This window comes from Coregonus clupeaformis, chromosome 24 (genome assembly GCF_020615455.1).
Source record: "Coregonus clupeaformis isolate EN_2021a chromosome 24, ASM2061545v1, whole genome shotgun sequence".
NCBI lineage: Eukaryota > Metazoa > Chordata > Actinopteri > Salmoniformes > Salmonidae > Coregonus > Coregonus clupeaformis.
In genome coordinates, this window is record NC_059215.1 from 12,636,580 (window position 1) to 12,663,352 (window position 26,773).

Below are 26,773 nucleotides of genomic sequence, written 5' to 3' on the forward strand. Positions count from 1 at the left end.
TCTCCATCAGCCAGGGCCCGGCGACCAGGATGGAGCCATCAGCACACCACACCTCACACCCAGACATGAGGGCTCAAAGCCCAGCCAGGCCTCTCATTAACATACTAGACCAGAGACGACTAACTAGGCCTTCCATTGACTGACTAGAACAGAGCATAGAAGACTGACCACAGAAATGCAAGTTAGGGTGAGAAGGAGTGCTGATCGCTACAGTGGGCCATCACACAGGACCATCAAACCATGGAGGCTTTCAGAGGAGCTCCATTGCCTCTCACAGTGGTGCTGCTACAGCCCATCAGTTATTATCAGGCTCCCTGTGCGGATAACCCACATCACACATCCCATCTATTCTAATGAGTGATAGGACTCCATAGGGCTCCATCAGATGAAATGGGATTGATTAGTCAGGTCTTATTCTGGCTGTTAACCTCTCTCTCCCCCCTCTGATCCATGCCTATGTGGCTGAGTTGGTAACAGGGGTAACACCTGACCCCCTCTGGCAGAGATCCCCGGGGCGTGTCACTATAGGGTCAGGGGGGCACGGCACAGTGCTTGGAAGAGCCATGAGATACATGCCAAATGGTACCCTATTCCCTATATAATTTACTACCTTTGACCAGAGCCCTATGGGCCGTGGTCAGAAGTAGTGCACAATGTAGGGAATAGGGTACCATTTGGGAAAAAGCCATGTGCCTATGTGGAATCTAATCCAGTGTGTGGGATGGGTGATGGATCAGTCAGATAAAGCCCAGGCAGTCTCAGCGGAGCGCCTATCCTATCTATCCTATCGCCAGCCACAACAATTGAACAGACTGAGAATGGATTAGTCCGGAATTAGATTGGAGATAGATAGGCTAGCTGCGGGACAGATTACTGTGGTGTGGAGGGAGTTATGCTCTGCTCTGTTCCCTCAGTCAGCTAGATCACTGCTGGCTCGATACACCCAGCTGAGGCATTGTCTCTCTCTCTAGTTCATAGTCTCCTCAACAGATTGTACTGGGAGATTCTCTCTCAGCCAGCTAGCTCTCTCACTAGGCGCTGGCCCTAGTATGTACAATACAGTATACTGTTCAGCCGCTTCTAACTAACCCAAAGTCTCTTTAACAGATAACTGTTGGGGAATTCTCATCTTGTCTGGTAGAGGTGTTGGAGTATGGGATGCGAACTGCACCACCATCTTAGTTGTGGTAATATAAATATATTTATGCTAGTATAAAGTAGTAATTATATTTCTATTGGATGTTAGTATTGAAGTGCAACACATACACCAGTCACCCTCAGTATGCCTGTTAGTGTTGGTACAGATACCATAGGAAATGTATTGAGTCTGGTTCACATACACTAACCTCATTCACGGCTGGGGATGGAAAATAGTTTTATTTCCAAATGTGAAAGAAATGTGTTTAAGCGGTGTATCTGCATAGTTTACTGCTGTTTAAATGAAAAGGCTTATTTAAAACAACAAGAGAGAGCGTTAGAGCTTGAGGATATTCTTGAATGTCACAGATAATAAGCAGCATATCTTCACCGATTGGATGCCCCAGAAAAACAGACCAACTTACTGCTATATCTGCTTCTGAAACTGTTCAGATTCAGAAGCTAAATTAACCTCTTTCATGGTACTTGTCTACTTGCTAAGTGCTCCATGTTTACATGTTCTTCTGCTGGGTCAATACTCTACAGTGCCTTGCAAAAGTATTCATCCCCCTTGGTGTTTTTCCTATTTTGTTGCATTACAACCTGTAATTTAAATGGATTTCTATTTGGATTTCATGTAATGGACATACACAAAATAGTCCACATTGGTGAAGTGAAATGAAAAAACTATGTATTCACCCCCTTTGCTATGAAGCCCCTAAATAAGATCTGGTGCAACCAATTATCTTCAGAAGTCATATAATTAGTTAAATAAAGTCCACCTGTGTGCAATCTAAGTGTCACATGATCTGTCACATGATCTCAGTATATATACACCTGTTCTGAAAGGCCCCAAAGTCTGCAACACCACTAAGCAAGGAACACCACCAAGAAAGTGGCACCATGAAGTTGTGGAGAAGTACAGATCAGGGTTGGGTTATAAAAAAATATCTGAAACTTTGAACATCCCACAGAGCACCATTAAATCCATTATTTTTAAAAATGGAAAGAAAATGACACCACAACAAACCTGCCAAGAGAGGGCCGCCCACCAAAACTCACGGACCAGGCAAGGAGGGATTAATCAGAGAGGCAACAAAGAGACCAAAGATAACCCTGAAGGAGCTGCAAAGCACCACAGTGGAGATTGGAGTATCTGTCCATAGGACCACTTTAAGCCGTACACTCCACAGAGCTGGGCTTTACTGAAGAGTGGCTAGAAAAAAGCCATTGCTTAAAGAAAAAAATAAGCAAACACATTTGGTGTTCGCCAAAATCCATGTGGGAGACTCCCCAAACATATGGAAAAAGGTACATCAAGGAAAATGCGATGTCTGAAACAAACGCAACACCTCTCATCACCCAGTGAAGCATGGTGGTGGCAGCATCATGCTGTGGGGATGTTTTTCATTGGCAGGGACTGGGAAACTGGTCAAAATTGAAGGAATGATGGATGGTGCTAAATACAGGGAAATTCTTGAGAGGAACCTGTTTCAGTCTTCCAGAGATTTGAGACTGGGACGGAGGTTCACCTTCCAGCAGGACAATGACCCTAAGCATACTGCTAAAGCAACACTAGGGTTGTTTAAGGGGAAACATTTAAATGTCTTGGAATGGCCTAGTCAAAGCCCAGACTTCAATCCAATTGAGAATCTATGGTATGACTTAAAGATTGCTGCACACCAGCGGAACCCATCCAACTTGAAGGAGCTGGAGCAGTTTTGCCTTGAAGAATGGGCAAAATTCCCAGTAGCTAGATGTGCCAAGCTTATAGAGCCATACTCCAAGAGACTTGCAGCTGTAATTGCTGCAAAAGGTGGCTCTACAAAGTATTGACTTTGAGGGGGTGAATAGTTATGCACGCTCAAGTTTTCAGTTTTGTTTCACAATAAAAAATATTTTGCATCTTCAAAGTGGTAGGCATGTTGTGTAAATCAAATGATACAAACCCCCAAAAAATCTATTTTAATTCCAGGTTGTAAGGCAACAAAATAGGAAAAATGCCAATAGGGGTGAATACTTTCGCAAGCCACTGTATGTTCAGGGGAAGAATTCTTAAGGCTAAACAGTTTGTACATTGAATGCATTCATAATGTACAAAATATGTTACGTAACTTGAATGTATTTAAAGAGTGAAATGAGAGAACTGAGGCGTCCTCCCATTTCCCCCCATCTCCCGGCATTGAGCATCCTTAAACGTGCTGCACACACATTCATTGCACTTTTTCTGGATAAATTGTTTCACACAGACAGCCCCACTCAGAGATCCAGACCTGGCAGACTTCCTCCCAACTAGAGATGGGAAAGAAGAGAAGAACAGTTTGAATTGGAATTCGGTCAATTTTCAAAAGCTTTTCCAGGGTTCTTACATGCCCTGATCAAAAGAGCCCAGTTGGCAGAGGCCCCTAGCTGGGAGGCACCCAGGGCTTCCGAAGCCCCTGCCACAGACCCCCTCCCCCCAAAAAAAATCCCCTACCCTCCACCCCCTGCTGCCATGGTCCTGAGCTGGTTCTGTATATGGGAGAGAGAGTAGCGAACACTGGTAGGGTCTCTCCTCTCCAGGGTTGATGGAGAGACAGTAGGGTTGCACTCTCCAGTCAGCCACAGTCCTTTCTCCCATTCATGCTCCCATTCATAGCTCTCTAGCTGATCAGGGAGAGATCTGAGTACACCCTTTAACACCTATTTCTGCCCCAGTTTCCCCTGTAAACTGTAAGTGCTCTCGATGGCATAGTATATATGCCATACAGTATGTATGAATGCACCCTAGTCTGTCCTGAAGTCAACTCTAGGTCAGCAAACAAGGTTCATGATTGTGAAAGTAAAATAAACCTTTAGCTAGCTAACAATGATGCACGGCTCCATGGCCTTGGCGTGTTTCCACGAACAATGGTCTGCTAAAGGTCTGACCCCCACCTCACACAGTCTCATCCTTCTCCACCTGTCTCCCTGTCTCTGTTCCTCTGGTTCTGCTCTCACCTCTGGGGAGAGGTACAGTAACGTTGGTAATGGTGGAGGTGTTGACATGAAGCCAGAGAAGCAGGGACGTGGCAGTAGCCTTTAGGTTTAGGTTGGCTCAGCAGAGGGGATTTCTGTAATGGATGGAGTATAATACTCTCTGAGGGAGAGGATAAAAGAGGGGAGGAGAGGAGAGGTAGCCTATATATAAATAATTGAGGGGTCAAGCAGGACAGAACAGTTTCCGGTGTGAGTGTATGATGCTGATAGTGTATGGGGAAAGGGAGATTGGGATAGAGGAAGTATCAGGTGTCAGACCTACAGTGAGGTTAGATGTGGGAGAGAGGATAGCCTTTTCTGTTTGAATAGAAGCCCCTGGCATCAGCCCTACTGCAGGGTTCACTTGTACCTCTACACTGCACTCAGCCCCAAGCAGCCTCTGCTTCCTCCATTACCTGCTCCAGGTCCTCTCTCTCTCTCTCTCTCTCTTTCTCTCTCTGCAAAGTGCATCTGTCTGACAATGTCAAGGGAGATGTTCAAGAACTCTACCTCAAGCTGCATGCCTGAAATCATTTCTCTACTCGTGGAGTGTGTCAGGGGGGAGTTTAGCACCTCTACAGAACAGCGTCCCTCTATCATAAGGCCTCTTAATGTGAAAAGCAGCTGTGCGTGTGTAGGTGTCTGCTGCAGTGGGCTGCGGGAGGGGGACAGGGAGCAGAGGGGTTGTGGGGGCGGTAGACTGTCCTTAATGTTGATTCCATTATCTCTCTGTTTGACTCAGGAGCCAAGGCTAGAGAGGGGGGGAGAGATGGAGGGAGGCCATACATTTTTTTATCTCAGTTTGTGCTCGGCTCTGCACTCTGGCTCTCATGTTTACCTGACAGCGGTCTGTTTTGGCCCCACTGGTGTGAGAGTGTTCGCTCAGGGGTTAAAGCGAGGGCTTTTAACATTTCCAGGGTCACTAGTAGAGAAACAAGCAGGGTGATGAACATGAACACTGAACACTGTGGCTGGTTAGGCCCCCTGGATGGACAGACTTCAGGTGGAGGGCTGGGTGTGAGGGGACTGGAAGTGCACTCTGGGGCAGCCGTGTGTGCGTGTGCTTGCGTGCATGCCTGCTTGCATGTGTGTGTCTGTGTGTGTGTCAGGGGCGGTGTGTTCAATAGGGCGATATGGGCGACGCACTGCCAAACGGGAAAAGGAAGGGATTTTTTTTCTAATCAATTATATCACGGCAACAGTAGTTATCAGTGTTGTAATCTAGACGTCTGATCTGCCACAGTGCCACACTGCCACTAAATGTCCAATCAGGCTAAAGTCGTGCTTCAAATGCCCCCCCCCCCTTTTGGGGCGATTTCAGTCAGGTTGAAAATCGCCCAGAAGTCTGTCATAGACTCCCATGTAAAATCTATTTTTTTCAAATTTCAGAGCTTTCAATACAATCTCTATGGGTTTCTGAGGGCTTGCACTTACGCGCTTTCGTCATACGTAACGTAACCATGAACGTAACTAAGAAAAGAGCGGGTGACAGCATCAATCAATTCACGTACTACTATCAAGATGGCTATAGCGTTCAGTGCAACTCGATTGTCTCTTTGAAAGAAGTTCACATCAAAGAGACAACCACAAAGTGCAGGAGCGCTTTTTTGAGTTCCTTCCCATCTCGGAATCAACCTCAGTCTCAATCGCCAGTGTGCTTTTGGAGAGACTGAACGGTCTTTTGCCGACTGACGTGAAAGTCAAACTCATTGCGCAAGCTTACGATGGAGCCAGTGTGATGAGGCGAGAGAAGGCAAAAGGTGCGTGAGCATTTCAAGAAAGGCCATTACGTGCATTGCTATGCGCATCAGCTGAATTTGATCATGCAGCAAGCTAAAAAGTAACTAGTAAACTAGTCCTCAGCATGCCTGATTTCAATGAGAAAGTCATTGACCGCTTTGCTGCATTGAAAGAGAGAAGAGAACAGTTTCAGTACAAGTAATGTAGCCTCTCTCTCTCTTTGTCCCTCCCTGTCTGTCTCTTTAACACACACACGCCCAAATCAGTTCACAGTTGATGTTGTTTAAAATAGTTATTTTTCATTTTTTTTTAAGTAAACAATTTTTTTTACAAATCTATACAATTGGCCAGAATATGGTTGTTCATATTTACAAAGCCATACAGATAGCTGTGTTTACCTTTTCTATAAATTATTTTCAAATTCTGTTTTCAGGCAAAATGTCTATCACTGTTCATTTTCACAAATCTATACAAGAGGGCAGAATATGGAAGTCTATAAAAATTTCTTATTACCAATAACTTGCATCAATGTTTTCAGTAGCCTCTATCAAAAGCTCCTGCTTGCTCAGGTGCACATATTTCCAATTCAACCATGAGGCCTTTTTGAAGCAAGTAATGTGTATATCAGTATTGACTTATATGCTGCCCCTGTCTTCATGTTGTTGCTGGACATATCTTTTTTAAAATGTGTGTAGGTCACCTAAATCATCAGAAAAATTGCCCCCCCTGAGAATTTTTTCAGGAGCCGCCACTGGTGTGTGTGTGTGTGTGTGTGTGTGTGTGTGTGTGTGTGTGTTCAGAGCTCCCTGGGCAGTGTGTGTTGTGTGATAGAGGTCTGATTCAGATGAAGTGCAGACTGTGTGTGTGGAAGGTCAGCGTTATCTAGTGTTCCCCTGTGGCTGCAGGCAGGCAGCACAACACAGCCAGCCCTATCCCTGCTAGGGGAGGGACATAGACCCACATGACAGACAGCCAGGTCCCTCACACACACACACACACACACACACACACACACACACACACATACACAGACAAACACACAAACGCCAACTCTCTCTCACAAGCATTAACACACACACCCACTCACCCCGGGTCAACAGCAGCATCTCACAGCATGGAGTCATGGCATGTCTCCCTCATGCTTTATGGATGAACATATTGCTTTTATAATTCTCCTTCTTCATCTCCCTCTCTGCCGTAAATGTAAATGTCAGTAACCAGATTAAGGCTGAGCGGGTGCCTCCCCCACATCCTGCACATATGGTTTTCACATATGTAGCTCTGCTACTAGGCTTGTGTTTGCATTACGCTGCTGCTAGGCAGGGTGGCAGGGTGAAGGTCAGGACTGACATGGAATGGAACCACTGGTTTTCACATTCAGCTTTTGTTCAGAAGTTATTCAGTCTTTGAGCTGTGCTCCTCGCCCATACAGAACCATACAGCACTGCTGGCGCTGCTCTATGGACTTGGCTAACCCTGACTAACCTCTAGGCTTAGAGACCATGAATCAGGGGTTGTGTTGAACTTCCTTCACCTTTGTTCTGTTGTGTTTGGCCCCTCGCTACTGCCCCTTACCCCCTCCCTGTTAACCCCCTCGCCCCTACTCCCGGGGGACCCTCATGACAGACCTTGAGACGACCCCCTGGGGGGGTGCGGTAAGGGAGAAGGTTTCATTGTGGGGCCGGGGTGATCTTTGGACCTGTCACTGTGTGAATAGATACATGGCTGCAGAGAGGAGGGGCCCAACAGATGATAGAACCATCAGCTTTCATGTTACCGCTGCGACCAGTGACATCACAGAACCATCTCTCTCTCACGCCACCGCCAGTCGCCAGGATCCCATGGTCGCTCCAAAGATTTACTGTCACCTTTATTTGGGAAGCGGTAGACGAGATGCGTCAGTCATGGTGTGTTAAGACAGTAATGTTAACTTGTGTGTCCCTCAGTCATGGTGTGATTAATACAGTAATGTTAACCTGTGTGTCCCTCAGTCATGGTGTGTTTAATACAGTAATGTTAACCTGTGTGTCCCTCAGTCATGGTGTGTTTAATACAGTAATGTTAACCTGTGTGTCCCTCAGTCATGGTGTGTTTAATACAGTAATGTTAACCTGTGTGTCCCTCAGTCATGGTGTGTTTAATACAGTAATGTTAACCTGTGTGTCTCTATTCATCAGATCCGTGTGGACGGTCCTCCTCACGGTGGGGTCCAGTATGAGACGATGTTGGTCATCAAGGATGGCATCTCCATCCTCAGAGACATGGCCTTCTCACTGGACCACAACTATCTCTACGTCATGTCAGAGAGACAGGTGAGGACACATACACACGTTGCAGCTGCTCTGTAGAACACAGATCATGGAGTACATTGTGACTGCAGGTACAGCTGATATCAAACAGCATTGATAATAACCCATCAAAGTGGCGCCCTAAGTGTGTGTGTGTGTGGCTGTTGTAGCCACCTTCCACACTGCCTTGTGTGACTCTATAAATAACCAGGGTGGCACGGCAGCGGAGCGGGATGGAAGGTGGGGGGCCACTGGGGGATGTGACAGAATCTGGTAATGAAGGAAGGAGAGGAATGGAGGGAGGGGGTAGAGAGGGATGAGGACAGAGAGAGAGAGAGAGAGAGAGAGAGAGAGAGAGAGAGAGAGAGAGAGAGAGAGAGAGAGAGAGGGAGAGAGAGAGAGGGAGAGATGGAGAGGGAGAGAGAGAGAGAGAGAGAGAGAGAGAGAGAGAGAGAGAGAGAGAGAGAGAGAGAGAGAGGGGGGAGAGAAAGGGACAGAGCGGAGATAACTGGCTGGCTGGCTGCGTGGTCCGTCAGAGGAGAAGGAGAAAGAGTGAGTGGTGAGGGAAAGAGGGACAGCTGGAGGAGTGACGAGGAGGAGACAAAGTGCAAGGTCACCCCACCACCATACTTTTAATGAAGTGACAAAGCGTAGCCACCACTGCCACAGCACTGCAGCTGTGGGTAGCAGATAGCCATCAATAGGCCCTCATATTAAACAGGCTGTAGCAAAGGAGAGGAGAGCAGTGTTATGCTGTCACACAGAGGTGATAGATGACTGTCCTCTCCTCCTACCAACTGGCCTGGCCTCCACTGGGCCTGAGGAGGGACTGAGGCAGGTCACACAAGGTAGGACACTGGTTCTGGATATGACAAGGCTTTAATACAGTGGCAGCTAGCTACTGACTAGTTGAACTATTTTATCTAGACAACCTACCATCACCCACAACCCCTGCAGTCTCCTCTAGTCACATGATAACGAAAAGCAAAGGAATGGGCATCCCTGATTGGGGACATTCCTGCACATGCCCAGTGTACGTTGCTAGACTGATGTGGACAGAAGACTCACACCATGAATTCTTGTATGTGTTTATGTATTTTAGAGTGTCTTCCATTTCCATATCTTCCATTTGTGCTTTGGTCTCGGCACTGGCTTTGATTTGTCATCTCTTTAGGGTCCTTCCCTTCTCTCAGTCATGTGTGAAGAAGAGCAGTGACGTGTATTGATGTTGTTACTATTCTGGCAGTGGGCCCCTCTCTCTCCCTCGCTCTCTCCTCTCTCTCTCTCTCTCTCTCTCTTTCTTTCTCTTTCACTCTCTCTCTCTCTTTCGCTCTGTCTCTTCAGGTGCTAGTGGGGGGGGTGTAGAGAATGTGGATGAGGGCTTGTTGCTGTGCTAGTTGCTGTGCTAGTTGCTGTGCTAGTTGCTGTGCTAGTTGCTGTGCTAGTTGCTGTGCATGTTCAAGGGGGCTGCTCCTCTGCTCTATAGTCACACTTCATAGAGTAACGGGATTAGGATTCAGCCGAAGTCAGACACACTCTATACTCCACACACAGCTCTCCCTCATTCTTTCTTCCTCCTTGTCTCTCTCTCTCTCTCTCTCTCTCTCTCAATTCAATTTCAATTTTAATATAAGGGGCTTTATTGGCATATGTTTACATTGCCAAAGCAAGCGAAATAGATAATAAATGAAAGTGAAATAAACAATAAAAAATGAACAGTAAATATTACACTCACAAAGTCCCAAAAGAATAAAGACATTTCAAATGTCATATTATGTATATATACAGAGTTGTAACAATGTGCAAATAGTTAAAGTACAAAAGGCAACATATATAAACATAAATATAGGTTGTATTTACAATGGTGTTTGTTTTTCACTGGTTGCCGTTTTCTTGTGGCAACAGGTCACACATCTTGCTGCTGTGATGGCACACTGTGGTATTTCACCCAATAGATATGGGAGTTTATCAAAATTGGATTTGTTTTCAAATTCTTTGTGGGTCTGTGTAATCTGAGGGAAGTATGTGTCTCTAATATTGTCATACATTTGGCAGGAAGTTAGGAAATGCAGCTCAGTTTCCACCTCATTTTGTGGGCAGTGTGCACATAGCCTGTCTTCTCTTGAGAGCCAGGTCTGCCTACGGCGGCCTTTCTCAATAGCAAGGCTATGCTCACTGAGTCTCTCTCTCATTCACTACCCCCCTCTGCTTCTCGTTCTCCTACAACTCTCATCAAATACTGCCATTCTGTCTTCTCCTCTCTAACCTACTTCACACAGGATGTGAAGAATGGGACATGGCTATTGGTTGAGTTTATCGTCATTTACATTTTCTGATTTGATCTCTAAGCCTGATGATCTATCGTGTGGCTTCTCTATGTGACATGGTATTTTTTTATTTTCTCCTGCAGAAGGAGAGAATACTGTGAGTGAGATTCTTCATAGAAAGCTTTGGCACTCTCACTTTCATAGTAATGTCATTTCTTACTAGTTATCTTAGTGCTTAGAAATGATACAGTGTCTCCTCCTGTATAATACTGCAACTATGGCTAGTCAGACACCATGGCTATTTGTATTTGTATTTATTATGGATCCCGATTAGCTGCTGCCAAGGCCATACATTTTTTTTAAAAACATTAGAATACATTCACAACAGATTTCACAACATATTAAGTGTGTGCCTTCAGGCCCCTACTCTACTACCACATATCTACAACACAAAATCCATGTGTACATGTGTGTATAGTGCGTATGTTATCGTGTGTTTCTATGCATGTGTATGTGCCTATGTTTGTGTTGCTTCACAGTCCCCGCTGTTCCATAAGGTGTATTTTTGTCAGTTTTTTAAATCTAATTTTACTGCTTGCATGAGTTACTTTGCTTTGCTTTATCTTGGCCAGGTCGCAGTTGTAAATGAGAACTTGTTCACAACTGGCTTACCTGGTTAAATAAAGGTTAAATAAAAATAAATGTGAAAAACTTGATGTGGAATAGAGTTCCATGTAGTCATGGCTCTATGTAGTACTGTGCGCCTCCCATAGTCTGTTCTGGACTTGGGGACTGTGAAGAGACCACAGGTGGCATGTCTTGTGTGGTATGCATGGGGGTCCGAGCTGTGTGCCAGTAGTTCAAACAGACAGCTATGGGAAGAGAATACTGTTTAGCCCTGAAGAGACCTGAGATGGTCATCACCAGACCAGACCATTACCACAACATTATTAGACTAAGAATGAATAACATTGTACATTGTGTACAGACAGTCATTTGATAATGACTCAATGCCTTCAAGAGCACACATGACACTGGTATCAATACCCATCACACCACCTTATTCCTTGCCCATATGATGCCACATCGCAGCTCCACAAGATCATGGGTTCCATCTGATAGAGAGAACACCATGTTGTTCCATCATTGAGGTGTTGATTTGTATACATGATTTGAGGCCATAATGAACAAAGGAGGGAGGATAGCAAATGAAAGAGTTGACAGATTTGGCTCCAGTTGTTGCTTCCTACTCTGAATAACAATGAGGCTGTCTGTGTGTGTGTGTCTGGTGCAGAGGGGGAGAGAGAGAGAGAGAGAGAGAGAGAGAGAGAGAGAGAGAGAGAGAGAGAGAGAGAGAGAGAGAGAGAGAGAGAGAGAGAGAGAGAGAGAGAGAGAGAGAGAGAGAGAGAGAGAGAGAGAGAGATTGCAGAGCCCACTCCAGGATCTGGGCTCTCTCTGCTCAGACAGCTCTCCTTCACACCTCTCTGTGTGTGTTATGTCAGGGGTGGGAAGGATGTAGGAGGTGTGGAGCTCTTATACACACAAACACACTGTCTTATTTGCTTTGAGGCTCTGATACTGTTCTGGCTTTCAAATGCACACTCACACAAATGCTGTAATTGTGTGTGTGTGAGCAGGCTGACTGCAGGGTACTGGATCATCGCTGACATGACAGACTGGAAACACTCACCACTGTTCTTTCATTTGATTCATACATCCCTCTGGTCCCTTCCCCCTGCCGACACCTACCTGTGTCTAGGGAGATATAGCTTTGTCTTCACTTGAATGGCTCTCTCAAAGTTGCACCAATACAGCAATTTTGTGTCACATAGAATAGATTTTCTGTTAGAATTGAGATCCCTGACTGGATCAAATAAAGTGACCCGATATCTTATCTGTCAGTCTGTCGTCATGCAGTGCCATTGAGGAATGTCTGTGTTTGTTAGGGGTGTAGTGCTGAGCGATTAGTGCTTTTTTATTATTTGTTTATAATCACGGTTTCGGTTTAGATTTTAAATTCTCTATGCATTATGTGTAACAACACAGAATAAAACAATTAATAAAAGTCCCATGATGGTAGTGACTGCCCATTACTGCTTATCACTTATTAACTATAATTTATTCACATTACTTTATTTTAATAAAATATGTCAGTTGTTGTGTATATTACAGTTGTTTTATTTGATTCCAAGTCATCATCTCATCTCTATAGAGCTGCTGTCTATGCCGTCTGACAAAATCACTATTTTGTAGTTCTTCAAAGTAAATAATGACTTTTCTGACTGCTGAATACCAACTATCAATCACTTAGATCATGTATCTTCAGGTAGAGATACCTCGCAAAGCAATTGCTCTCTATCCTCTCGATCGCGCACTCTTCTGTCTCTTCTCTCCCTCTCCTTGTCTGACCCTCCCCACACAGAACGGACAAGTAGGCGCGCAATGTATTATGGTCATTGTAGTTAATTGCCATGTTTTCTGTGGTAAACAACCCCCTACAACTCCCTACAACGTCACACAGTTCAGGCTTGATCTGATTTATCTCTAGAGAAACTGTACATTGAGCTCACAGGGAAAAAATGCAATGAAATGGAATTCAAATTATTGAACCGATGTCTTTCAATTAGTTGTTTAAAAAATGAAAAACAACAGAAATGTTGGTTAATTACTCAGCACTATAGGGGAGTAGCAGTGCAGTCAGTTAGTCTTTGGTGTTGTAGTAGTTATTTATAAAGTTATAATACAGTGATGTGTTGCATCCCAAATGACACCCTTTTCCCTATATAGTGCACTACTTCCATAAGTAGTGCAAAATACAGGGAGTAGGGTGTCATTTGGGACGCACCCATGATGATGTGGAGGAGAGCCGGAGGCCAATAAAGCGATGGAAGGAAAAGGTCAGAGCTGTTTTAGCAGATTCAGCTGAAGAGCCTGCCCTTTTCGATACATGGATGTGTATTTAGGATATGTGTGCGTGTGTGTGTGTGTGTGTGTGTGTGTGTGTGTGTGTGTGTGTGTGTGTGTGTGTGTGTGTGTGTGTGTGTGTGTGTGTGAGAGAGATATTGCTGAGTTTGTGTTGTAATCATGTGAAATGTCTCATGACGAAATCTCTCTTATATTCCTGAAACACCTCTGTCTGTGTTTTATATTTGATCAATAGCAATATTCCCTCTAAGCTGCGCAGTAGCCACGAGACTGCCGCACAGCTTCATGCAGCGGTCTAAGGTACTGCATCGCAGTGCTAGAGGCGTCACTACAGACCTGGGTTCGATCCCAGGCTGTGTTGCAGCCGGCCGCGACTGGGAGACCCATGAGACGGTGCACAATTGGCCCAGCGTCGTCCAGCTTAGGGGAGGGTTTGGTTGGCTGGGATGTCCTTGTCCCATCACGCTCATGCGACTCCTTGTGGCGGGCCGGGCACATGCACGCTGACTTCGGTCGCCAGCTTTACGGTGTTTCCTCCGACACATTGGTGCGGCTGACTTCCGGTTAAGCGAGCATCGTGTCAAGAAGCAGTGCGGCTTGGCAGGGTCGTGTTTCGGAGGACGCATGGCTCTCGACCTTCGCCTCTCCCGAGTCCGTACAGGAGTTGCAGCGATGGGACAAGACTGTAACTACCAATTGGATATCACGAAACATTGGGGAGAAAAATGAACTAAAATATATAAAAATAAAATAAAAACTATTAGCCCAGAGAGAAGCACGAGATTGAACTTCACTCAACCTTCTAGAGCGGTGGTCACCAACCGGTCGATCGCCATTGACTGGTCGATCTCCAAGGTATTCCTAGTCGATTGCCAAACATTTCTGTTAACATCTTTTTATTTGTCTCGGGCTGTTGGCGGTAGGTGCACCCGATTCAGCTGCCCTGCGCGCCGGGTAGGCGAACTGTTGCCATTTCAATCCATTTAATCTGTCTGAAGGTACAAACTCTGCCTTCCCGGCGGGCTCAGAGAGCAAATCAAGTGCACTATAGGCCTACCGCTGGCCAATCGGATGGCTCAGATTACTGTATTTGCAGTAACGTAGCAGGCATAAGGAATCTACAGCAAAATTAGTACTGTGAGATTTCAAAACATTTAAAACCATGACTAGAGAGAGAATGTCAACGAATACAGCAAAGAGCTGCTGATTTTATGAGTGAATTCCTGTTTAAATTCTTACTCAGCACTGTCAACACTATGTATTCAACACTTTTATAAGCCATAAAATGTGTGTTATTCCTATTTCCACTCAGCGCTACAACAAGCACTGCAGCAGTAATGAATGAGTAGGAAAGTGTTTCTATAGGCTTGCGTTGTTGTTATTATTAGCGGCTTGGGTCTTTTTTAATATCAAGGAATATTTAGCTTTCTCTGTTCATGGGAGTAACAACATGAATTTGTGCATGAGGCAGAAAAAATGCGGTTCGACTCGAGTTTCGCCATCAGCTGGAAGACAGTGTCCCTTTTTGGTCAGTGTCAGTGGAGGAAAGGGAGAAAGGAGGGCTGTTGAGAGGTGGACCCTCAGTCTGCTGCTCTTTCCCACTGCTGAGACTGACATTTACATTTTTACATTTACGTCATTTAGCAGACGCTCTTATCCAGAGCGACTTACAAATTGGTGCATTCACCCTATAACCAGTGGGATAACCACTTTACAAATTTTACTCCGCTGTCCTGGCGTCGTGAGGGAGCTTGTTCCACCATTGGGGTGCCAGAGCAGCGAACAGTTTTGACTGGGCTGAGCGGGAACTATGCTTCCGCAGAGGAAGGGGAGCCAGCAGGCCAGAGGTGGATGAACGCAATGCCCTCGTTTGGGTGTAGGGACTGATCAGAGCCTGAAGGTACGGAGGTGCCGTTCCCCTCACAGCTCCATAGGCAAGCACCATGGTCTTGTAACAGATGCGAGCTTCAACTGGAAGCCAGTGGAGTGTGCGGAGGAGCGGGGTGACGTGAGAGAACTTGGGAAGGTTGAACACCAGACGGGCTGCGGCATTCTGGATGAGTTGTAGGGGTTTAATGGCACAGGCAGGGAGCCCAGCCAACAGCGAGTTGCAGTAATCCAGACGGGAGATGACAAGTGCCTGGATTAGGACCTGTGCCGCTTCCTGTGTAAGGCAGGGTCGTACTCTCCGAATGTTGTAGAGCATGAACCTGCAGGATCGGGTCACCGCCTTGATGTTAGCGGAGAACGACAGGGTATTGTCCAGGGTCACGCCAAGGCTCTTCGCACTCTGGGAGGAGGACACAACGGAGTTGTCAACCGTGATGGCGAGATCATGGAACGGGCAGTCCTTCCCCGGGAGGAAGAGCAGCTCCGTCTTGCCAAGGTTCAGCTTGAGGTGGTGATCCGTCATCCATACTGATATGTCTGCCAGACATGCAGAGATGCGATTCGCCACCTGGTTATCAGAAGGGGGAAAGGAGAAGATTAGTTGTGTATCGTCAGCGTAGCAATGATAGGAGAGGCCATGTGAGGATATGACAGAGCCAAGTGACTGACCATCAGATGCAGGCACCATCAGCCCAGTAAAATAAAAATAAAAGGCAAATTATTGAAAGTATGCTCACTCGGCTGTGCCTCACAAGTAATAAAACAACGGATCTATTACCGGTGTGATCATATAGCCTACCTCAAATTTTGAAAAATGCCCCGAACAACAATGCATTGGGCAATTCAAGCAAAGCCAATATGTGGTTATAATGTATTGCCACAGTACCGTTTTTAATTGCTTAATGTTGCATAGGCTTACGTTTTATAAGTCATGTAAAAAAAAATCTCTGAGCGGTAGATATTGGCATGCATTATGACTCAGAAATTGAAAGTTTTCCCTGTTAACATTATCAACGTTTCCCTTTACTGTCGCAATTGTGATCGAATCAACGCAATATTAGCCACTTTCAATGCAACATACCGAAACAAAACATACTATGCAATACATTTTGTTGTAGGCAGAACGCATCGGAGTAGGATTCTATTGCATTGACACACACTACTCAGCCCGTAATCTAAAAATCAAATCAAATCAAAATGTATTTGTCACATGCGCCGAATACAACAAGTATAGACTTTACCGTGAAATGCTTACTTACAAGGCCTTAACCAACAATGCAGTTCAAGAAATAGAGTTAAGAAAATATTTACTAAATAAACTAAAGTAAAAAATAAAAATAAAAATAAAAAGCAACACAATAAAATAACAACGTGAAGGATATACTGTTTCTCCGAGACCAGGCCCAAATCCTCGTCATTCGTGTGAAGAAAAGACGGCGGTACAGTGGGGAGAACAAGTATTTGATACACTGCCGATTTTGCAGGTTTTCCTACTTACAAAGCATGTAGAGGTCTGTAATTTTTATCATAGGTACACTTCAACTGTGAGAGAAAAAAAAACACATTGTATGATTTTTAAGTAATGAATTTACATGTTATTGCATGACATAAGTATTTGATCACCTACCAACCAGTAAGAATTCCGGCTCTCACAGACCTGTTAGTTTTTCTTTAAGAAGCCCTCCTGTTCTCCACTCATTACCTCTATTAACTACTATTGAACTCGTTACCTGTATAAAAGACACCTGTCCACACACTCAATCAAACAGACTCCAACCTCTTCACAATGGCCAAGACCAGAGAGATGTGTAAGGACATCAGGGATAAAATTGTAGACCTGCACAAGGCTGGGATGGGCTACAGAACAATAGGCAAGCAGCTTGGTGAGAAGGCAACAACTGTTGGCGCAATTATTAGAAAATGGAAGAAGTTCAAGATGACGGTCAATCACCTTCAGTCTGGGGCTCCATGCAATATCTCACCTCGTGGGGCATCAATGATCATGAGGAAGGTGAGGGATCAGCCCAGGATACACTGCAGGACCTGGTCAATGACCTGAAGAGAGCTGGGACCACAGTCTCAAAGAAAACCATTAGTAACACACTACACCGTCATGGATTAAAATCCTGCAGCGCACGCAAGGTCCCCCTGCTTAAGCCAGCGCATGTCCAGGCCCGTCTGAAGTTTGCCAATGACCATCTGGATGATCCAGAGGAGGAATGGGAGAAGGTAATGTGGTCTGATGAGACAAAAATAGAGCTTTTTGGTCTAAACTCCACTCACCGTGTTTGGAGGAAGAAGAAGGATGAGTACAACCCCAAGAACACCATCCCAACCGTGAAGCATGGAGGTGTAAACATCATTCTTTGGGGATGCTTTTCTGCAAAGGGGACAGGACGACTGCACCGTATTGAGGGGAGGATGGATGGGGCCATGTATCGCGAGATCTTGGCCAACAACATCCTTCCCTCAGTAAGAGCATTGAAGATGGGTCGTGGCTGGGTCTTCCAGCATGACAACGACCTGAAACACACAGCCTGGGCAACTAAGGAGTGGCTCCGTAAGAAGCATCTCAAGGTCCTGGAGTGGCCTAGCCAGTCTCCAGACCTGAACCCAATAGAAAATCTTTGGAGGGAGCTGAAATTCCGTATTGCCAAGCGACAGCCCCGAAACCTGAAGGATCTGGAGAAGGTCTGTATGGAGGAGTGGGCCAAAATCCCTGCTGCAGTGTGTGCAAACCTGGTCAAGACCTACAGGAAACGTATGATCTCTGTAATTGCAAACAAAGGTTTCTGTACCAAATATTAAGTTCTGCTTTTCTGATGTATCAAATACTTATGTCATGCAATAAAATGCAAATTAATTACTTAAAAATCATACAATGTGATTTTCTGAATTTCGTCTCTCACAGTTGAAGTGTACCTATGATAAAAATTACAGACCTCTACATGCTTTGTAAGTAGGGAAACCTGCAAAATCGGCAGTGTATCAAATACTTGTTCTCCCCACTGTACATGGGGCGGAGATCGGGATGCCTTGTGAGAATTCGTCGGCGAGTGGGTAACCCACCTATACCATCCGTTCTATTGGCCAACGTGCAATCACTGGAGAATAAACTTGATGAGCTCCATTTGAGACTATCCTACCAACGGAACATTAAAAATTGTAATATCTTATGTTTCACCGAGTCGTGGCTGAAAGACGAAACGGATAATCAAATCACATTTTATTTGTCACATGCGCCGAATACAACAGGTGTAGACCTTACTGTGAAATGCTTACTTACAAGCCCTTAACCAACAATGCAGTTTTAAGAAAGAATACCCCCAAAAAATAAGAAATAAAAGTAACAAATAATTAAAGAGCAGCAGTAAAATAACAATAGTAAAATAACTATAGCGAGGATATATACAGGGGGTACCGGCACAGAGTCAATGTGCAGGGGCACCAGTTAGTCGAGGTAATTTAGGTAATATGTACATGTAGGTAGAGTTATTAAAGTGACTAGGCATAGATTATAAACAGAGAGTAGCAGCAGCGCAAAAGAGGGACCTAGACTTGGCGCTCTGGTACCGCTTGCCGTGTGGTAGCAGAGAGAACAGTCTATGACTAGGGTGGCTGGAGTCTTTGACCATTTTTAGGGCCCTCCTCTGACACTGCCTGGTATAGAGGTCCTGGATGGCAGGAAGCTTGGCCCCAGTGATGTACTGGGCTGTACGAACTACCCTCTGTAGCGCCTTACGGTCGAAGGCCGAGCAGTTGCCATACCAGGCAGTGATGCAACCAGTCAGGATGCTCTCGATGGTGCAGCTGTAGAACCTTTTGAGGATCTGAGGACTCCTGAGGGGGAATAGGTTTTGTCGTGCCCTCTTTACGACTGTCTTGGTGTGATTGGACCATGTTAGTTTGTTGGTGATGTGGACACCAAGGAACTTGAAGCTCTCAACCTGCTACACTACAGCCCCGTCGATGAGAATGGGGGCGTGCTCGGTCCTCTTCTTTTTCCTGTAGTCCACAATCATCTCCTTTGTCTTGATCACGTTGAGGGAGAGGTTGTTGTCCTGGCACCACACGGCCAGGTCTCTGACCTCCTCCCTATAGGCTGTCTCGTCGTTGTCGGTGATTAGGCCTACCACTGTTGTGTCATCGGCAAACTTAATGATGGTGTTGGAGTTGTGCCTGGCCATGCAGTCATGAGTGAACAGCGAGTACAGGAGGGGATTGAGCACGCACCCCTGAGGGACCCCCGTGTTGAGGATCAGCGTGGCGGATGTGTTGTTACCTACCCTTACCACCTGGGGGCGGCACGTCAGGAAGTCCAGGATCCAGTTGCAGAGGGAGGTGTTTAGTCCCAGGGTCCTTAGCTTGTTGATGAGCTTTGAGGGCACTATGGTGTTGAACGCTGAGCTCTAGTCAATGAATAGCATTCTCACATAGGTGTTCCTTTTGTCCAGGTGTGAAAGGGCAGTGTGGAGTGCAATAGAGATTGCATCATCTGTGGATCTGTTGGGGCGGTATGCAAATTGGACTGGGTCTAGGGTTTCTGAGATAATGGTGTTGATGTGAGCCATGACCAGCCTTTCAAAGCACTTCATGACTACAGACGTGAGTGCTACGGGTCGGTAGTCATTTAGGCAGGTTACCTTAGTGTTATTGGGCACAGGGGACTATGGTGGTCTGCTTGAAACATGTTGGTATTACAGACTCAGACAGGGAGAGGTTGGAAATGTTAGTGAAGACACTTGCCAGTTGGTCATCGCATGCGGAGTACACGTCCTGGTAATCCGTCTGGCCCTGTTTAAAGGTCTTACTCACATCAACTACGGAGAGCGTGATCTCACAGTCGTCCGGAACAGCTGATGCTCTCATGCATGTTTCAGTGTTTCTTGCCTCGAAGCGAGTAATTTAGCTCATCTGGTAGGCTCATGTCACTAGGCAGCTCGCGACTGTGCCTCCCTTTGTAGTCTATAATGGTTTGCAAGCCCTGCCACATCCGACGAGCGTCGAAGCCGGTGTAGTACGATTTGATCTTAGTCCTGTATTGACACTTTGCCTGTTTGATGGTTCGTCGGAGGGCATAGCGGGATTTCTTATAAGCTTCCGGGTTAGAGTCCTGATCCTTGAAAGCGGCAGCTCTACCCTTTAGCTCAGTGCGGATGTTGCCTGTAATCCATGGCTTCTGGTTGGGGTATGTACGTACGGTCACTGTGGGGACGGCGTCATCGATGCACTTATTGATGAAGCCAATGACTGATGTGGTGTACTCCTCAATGCCATCAGAACATATTCCAGTCTGTGCTAGCAAAACAGTCCTGTAGCTTAGCATCTGCTTCATCTGACCACTTTTCTATTGACAGAGTCACCGGTGCTTCCTGCTTTAGTTTTTGCTTTTAAGCAGGAATCAGGAGCATATAAATATGGTCAGATTTGCCAAATGGAGGGCGAGGGGGAGCTTTGTACGCGTCTCTGTGTGTGGAGTAAAGGTGGTCTAGAGTTTTTTTTCCCTCTGGTTGCACATTTAACATGCTGTTAGAAATTAGGTAAAATGGATTTAAGTTTCCCTGTATTAAAGTCCCCAGCCACTAGGAGTGCCACCTCTGGATGAGCGTTTTCCTGTTTGCTTATGGTCGTATACAGCTCATTGAGTGCGGTCTTAGTGCCAGCATCGATTTGTGGTGGTAAATAGACAGCTACGAAGAATATAGATGAAAACTCTCTTGGTAGATAGTGTGGTCTACAGCTTATCATGAGAAAGTCTACCTCAGGCGAGCAAAACCTAGAGACTTCCTTAGATATCGTGCACCAGCTGTTGTTTACAAATATACATAGACCGCCACCCCTTGTCTTACCAGAGGCTGCTGTTGTATCCTGCCGATACAGTGTATCACCCGCCAGCTGTATGTTATTCTGTTAGGCTAGGTGGGGACTCAGGCACAGAGACGGACACACGGACAAAGAGGGTGAATTAAGATGTTGTTTATTCAGCGTGTTTTGGCAGAGAGAAGCAGTTCAGGGTGGAGCAGCTTCAGACCAGGGTAGGAGCTGAGTGGGGTGGAGAGCCAGTAGCACTGAGAGCTGGATGACGAGGATATCAGACAACAGATGAGCAGGTTGTGGCGTGGTAGTGGCAGGCAGGCAGGCAGCAGGAACAGACGGGATCTGGTCGAAGGAGAGACAGGTTACAAACGTGGCAGAGACAACTATAATGCTGAGAGGGTAACAACTAAACTGAGATTGCTGTACGGAGCCAAGTTACCACAGGTGGTGTAGGAACGAACTGGCGCTGGAGAGGTGGCCAGCCCGGGTAGATAACTGCTGGTTGATTGGTGACAATGAGCTGCAGCTGGATGTAACTGAGCAGGAGAGAGAATGGCCACGCCCCCTGACCTAGATCCTCTGACTGGGCTGCACAGCGGGAGGAGACAGAAACAGACAACACACACAGGGAAAAAAGGAAAAGGAAAACAAGCGGGGACAGGAACAACAGTGCCGGACCGTAACAGTACCCCCCCCCCTCAACGGGCGCCACCCGGCGACCCACCCGGCTTGTCAGGGTGGTCCCTATGGAAGTCAGCCACCAGCTGCGGGTCCAGTATAAACCGCCGGGGAATCCAGGACCTCTCCTCGGGACCGTATCCCTCCCAGTCCACCAGGTACTGAAGCCCTCTACCACGCCTCCGGACGTCCAGCAGTCTCCGCACCGTGTAGGTGTAATACGCGGTGGCGGAGGGGGATCCACAGGCGGACACAAAGGGCTGGAGGAGACCAGCTTCAGCTGGGACACGTGAAATGTAGGATGGACTCTCATGGCCTGGGGAAGCTTCAACCGAACAGCCGAAGGGTTGATGATGGAGTCGATCTCGAAAGGACCCAAATACCGGGGCGACAGCTTACGGGAGTCAGTGCGCAGAGGGATGTTGCTGGAAGAGAGCCAGACTCGCTGACCAGGCTGGAACTGGGGAGCGACTACCCTGTGCCTGTCCGCCACTCTCTTGTTACGCTCTGCTGTCCGTAGAAGGGCCTCACGGGTGTCCACCCACACCTTGCGGCAGCGACGAAGGTTATCCTGAACTGACGGGACGGCTAACTCCCTTTCCTGAGACGGGAACAATGGCGGTTGGTACCCCAAAGCCGCCTCAAATGGTGAGAGGCCGGTGGCAGATGAGGTGAGGGAATTGTGGGCATATTCGACCCACGGGAGGTGTTTGGCCCAGGTGGACGGGTTCTGGGATGTCACACAGCGTAGAGCAGCCTCCAGGTCCTGATTGGTCCTCTCAGTCTGGCCATTGGACTGGGGATGGAAACCTGATGAGAGACTGACAGAGGCACCCAGAGCAGAACAAAACTCCTTCCATACCCGGGAAATGAACTGTGGGCCTCTATCGGACACTATGTCCACAGGTATTCCATGGGGACGGAATACATGTAGGACAAAGAGGTCGGCTGTCTCACTGGCAGACGGTAATTTTGGTAATGCAACAAAATGGGCAGATTTAGAGAATCTGTCCACGATGGTGAGTATGGTGTCATTACCTTCAGACATAGGAAGTCCAGTGACGAAGTCCAAGGCCACGTGAGACCAAGGACGACTCGGGACTGGGAGAGGCCGCAGCAGGCCCGAAGGAGCCCGGTGGGAAGCCTTATTTTGGGCACAGATGGAACAGGCCGCCACGTATTCCCGGACGTCAGCCTCGACGGATGGCCACCAAAAGTGCCTCTTCAGTAGCGACAGTGTACGGTTCATACCAGGGTGGCAGGAGAAGCGCGAGGTGTGGATCCAGTTGAGCACTTGCGGCCGCACGGCTGCGGGAACATAGAGAAGGTCGGGGGGCCATCGGCCGGTCCAGGTTCCGACTCTTGTGCCCGATCGGACGAGGGACTCGATTTCCCAGTGAACAGCCGCCACCAAACAGGAAGCGGGCAGAACAGGTTCAGGATTGCTGGAGTCTTCATTGTCTGTAAACTGGCGAGAGAGAGCATCAGGCTTGACATTACGTGTGCCAGGACGATATGTTAAAATAAACTTGAACCTGCTGAAGAACAGAGCCCATCTGGCCTGACGGGAGTTTAGCCTCTTGGATGACTGGATGTAAGCCAGGTTCTTGTGGTCTGTCCAGACTATGAAGGGTTGCTCTGCTCCGTCTAGCCAGTGCCTCCACTCCTCCAACGCCAACTTGACAGCAAGCAACTCTCGGTTACCCACGTCGTAGTTCTTCTCAGCAGGGGTCAATCTCCTGGAGAAAAAGGCCACAGGATGAAGCTTCTGGTCCGTGGGGGAACGTTGTGACAGGACAGCCCCCACCCCGAATCAGAGGCGTCCACTTCCACAATAAACTGCAAACTAGTGTCTGGATGAATAAGAACAGGGGAGGTGGAGAACAGTTCCTTCAGTGTACTCACGGCTGACTCGGCCTCAGGCGTCCACAGGAATGGCACCTTTGGGGAGGTGAGCTTGGTCAGGGGGGCAACCACTCGGCTGAAACCCCTGATGAAGCGGCGGTAGAAGTTGGCGAAGCCCAGGAAGCGTTGTAGCTGTTTCCGAGACGTGGGTGTGGGCCACTCCGCAACCGCTCTGATTTTGTCAGGGTCTGGTGACACTTGTCCCCGCTCGATAATAAAACCCAAAAAGGGGACGGACTGCCGGTGGAACTCACATTTTTCTGCTTTCACATACAGTTTATTTTCCATGAGGCGTTGGAGAACCAGACGGACGTGGGAGACGTGTTCATCCTGTGACTTAGAGAATATTAGAATGTCATCCAAATAGACAAACACAAAACGGTGTAGAAAATCCCTCAACACATCGTTAACCATGGCCTGAAACACTGCTGGGGCGTTAGTGAGACCGAATGGCATGACTAGGTATTCAAAGTGTCCGAGAGGGGTATTGAACGCAGTCTTCCATTCGTCTCCCTGCCTGATCCTAACGAGGTGGTAAGCGTTACGCAGGTCGAGTTTGGTAAACACGGTGGCACCATGAAGGGGGTTCAAATGCTGAGTTGATGAGAGGCAGGGGGTACGTATTTCTGACTGTGATGTTATTTAGTCCTCTGTAGTCAATGCAGGGGCGTAATGTTTTGTCCTTCTTCTCTACAAAAAAGAACCCAGCACCAACAGCGGAAGATGAGGGACGAATGATGCCAGAGACTAGGGAGTCGCCTATGTAGGTTTCCATAGCTTCTCTCTCAGTACGGGACAGATTGAAAAGCCGACTGGACGGCAAAGGGGCTCCAGGCAGTAACTCAATAGCGCAATCGTATGGCCTATGAGGTGGTAGTGAAAGTGCTTTGGACTTACTGAATACCTCGGCCAGGTCCAGGTACTCTTTAGGGACTGAAGAGAGGTCTGGGGGTTTGACAGGGGAAGCAGGGGAACCTACAGAGGGCGGAATAGCCGACCCAAGGCAAGCAGAATGGCAGTGAGTGCTCCAACTGTGTATTTTGTGGTTTTGCCAGTCAATATGGGGGTTGTGAAGGCTAAGCCACGGGAAACCGAGGATAAGAGGGGAGGCCGAGGAGGAGACTACTTTAAACTGGATGGTTTCTTTGTGATTGCCGGACAGCATGAGAGAAACGGGGACAGTTTGGTGGGTGATGTTGGCAAACTGATGGCCGTCAATAGCGGTTACTGTTATAGGCTTAGGCAGGGGCTTAACAGGGATCTCAGCCTGAGTGACCAGGTTAACGTCAAGGAAACTATCCTCAGCACCAGAGTCAATGAGAGCGGCTAATGGGAGAGACAGATTCCTGAACTGGACTGTAGCTGGGATAACTAGACGGGGTGCTGTGGGCATTGAGTATATATAGATCTATAGATCTCCATTTTTATGGAACAGTTTGCCTACCCATGTGAGAGACGCAGACTCGGTCTCAACCTTTAAGTCTTTACTGAAGACTTATCTCTTCAGTAGGTCATATGATTGAGTGTAGTCTGGCCCAGGAGTGTGAAGGTGAACGGAAAGGCTCTGGAGCAACGAACAGCCCTTGCTGTCTCTGCCAGGCCGGTTTCCCTCTCTCCACTGGGGTTCTCTGCCTCTAACCCTGTTACAGGGGCTGAGTCACTGGCTTGCTGGTGCTCTTTCATGCCGTCCCTAGGAGGGGTGCGTCACTTGAGTGGGTTGAGTTACTGACGTGATCTTCCTGTCTGGGTTGGCGCCCCCCCTTGGTTTGTGCTGTGGTGGAGACCTCTGTGGGCTATACTCGGCCTTGTCTCAGGATTGTAAGTTGGTGGTTGAGGATATCCCTCTGGTGGTGCGGGGGCTGTGCTTTGGCAGAGTGGGTGGGGTTATATCCTTCCTGTTTGGCCCTGTCCGGGGTTTCTTCGGATGGGGCCACAGTGTCTCCGGACCGCTCCTGTCTCAGCCTCCAGTATTTATGCTGCAGTAGTTTATGTGTCGGGGGGCTGGGGTTAGTTGGTTATACCTGGAGTACTTCTCCTGTCTTATCCAGTGTCCTGTGTGAATTTAAGTATGCTCTCTCTAATTCTCTCGTTCTCTCTTTCTCTCTGAGAACCTGAGCCCTAGGACCATACGTCAGGACTACCGGGCATGCTGACACCTTGCTGTCCCCAGTCCGCCTGGCCTTGCTGCTATTCCAGTTTCAACTGTTCTGCCTGCGGTTACGAAACCCCTACCTGTCCCAGACCTGCTGTTTTCAACTCTTAATGATCGGCTATGAAAAGCCAACTGAGAGACCTGAGCCCTAGGACCATACGTCGGGACTACCGGCCGTGGTGACTCCTTGCTGTCCCCAGTCCGCCTGGCCTTGCTGCTATTCCAGTTTCAACTGTTCTGCCTGCGGTTATGGAACCCCTACCTGTCCCAGACCTGCTGTTTTCAACTCTTAATGATCGGCTATGAAAAGCCAACTGAGATTTATTCCTGATTATTATTTGACCATGCTTGTCACTTATGAACATTTTTGAACATCTTGGCATGGTTCTGTTATAATCTCCACCCGGCACAGCCAGAAGAGGACTGGCCACCCCTCATAGCCTGGTTCCTCTCTAGGTTTCTTCCTAGGTTTTGGCCTTTCTAGGGAGTTTTTCCTAGCCACCGTGCTTCTACACCTGCATTACTAGCTGTTTGGGGTTTTAGGCTGGGTTTCTGTACAGCACTTCGAGATATTAGCTGATGTAAGAAGGGCTATATAAAATAAAATTGATTGAAATTGATTGATTGAGTCAGGTGTAGCGCTCGCAAGTACGCCCACTTCTACCTGCGAGCTTTGTCTTTTGGGCGAACCGGACAGTTAACCAGGAAATGAGTGCGGTCCCCACAGTACACGCACTCACCAGCCTGCATGCGCCGTTCCTTTTCGGCAGGGGACAGACGAGCACGGCCCAGCTGCATGGGCTCGTCTAGTTCCGTGGAGGGATCCGCTGAGGTGTGTGGGCGGTGTCCGAGTGGTGGTGTTGCTCGGGTTGCAGAAAGCGAGGGGGCCCCGCCAGCGGTGCGGACCCGACCGCCCCTCTCCTGTCTCCTCTCCCGTAGCCTGTTGTCTATTCGTGTAGCAAGGGAAACGAGAAGAT

At 47.4% G+C, this 26,773-nt stretch overlaps 1 protein-coding gene across 2 annotated transcripts in view; it reads left to right on the forward strand.

The window, feature by feature from the left end:
- LOC121538014 (plexin-A2-like) overlaps positions 1–26,773 on the forward strand; it is a 346,168-nt gene that overhangs the window by 143,255 nt on the left and 176,140 nt on the right. For both annotated transcript variants that reach the window (XM_041845745.2, XM_041845746.2), the window contains exon 4: positions 8,052–8,186. In XM_041845745.2, the coding sequence (XP_041701679.1) occupies positions 8,052–8,186 (135 nt within the window). The remainder of the gene's footprint in view (positions 1–8,051; positions 8,187–26,773) is intronic.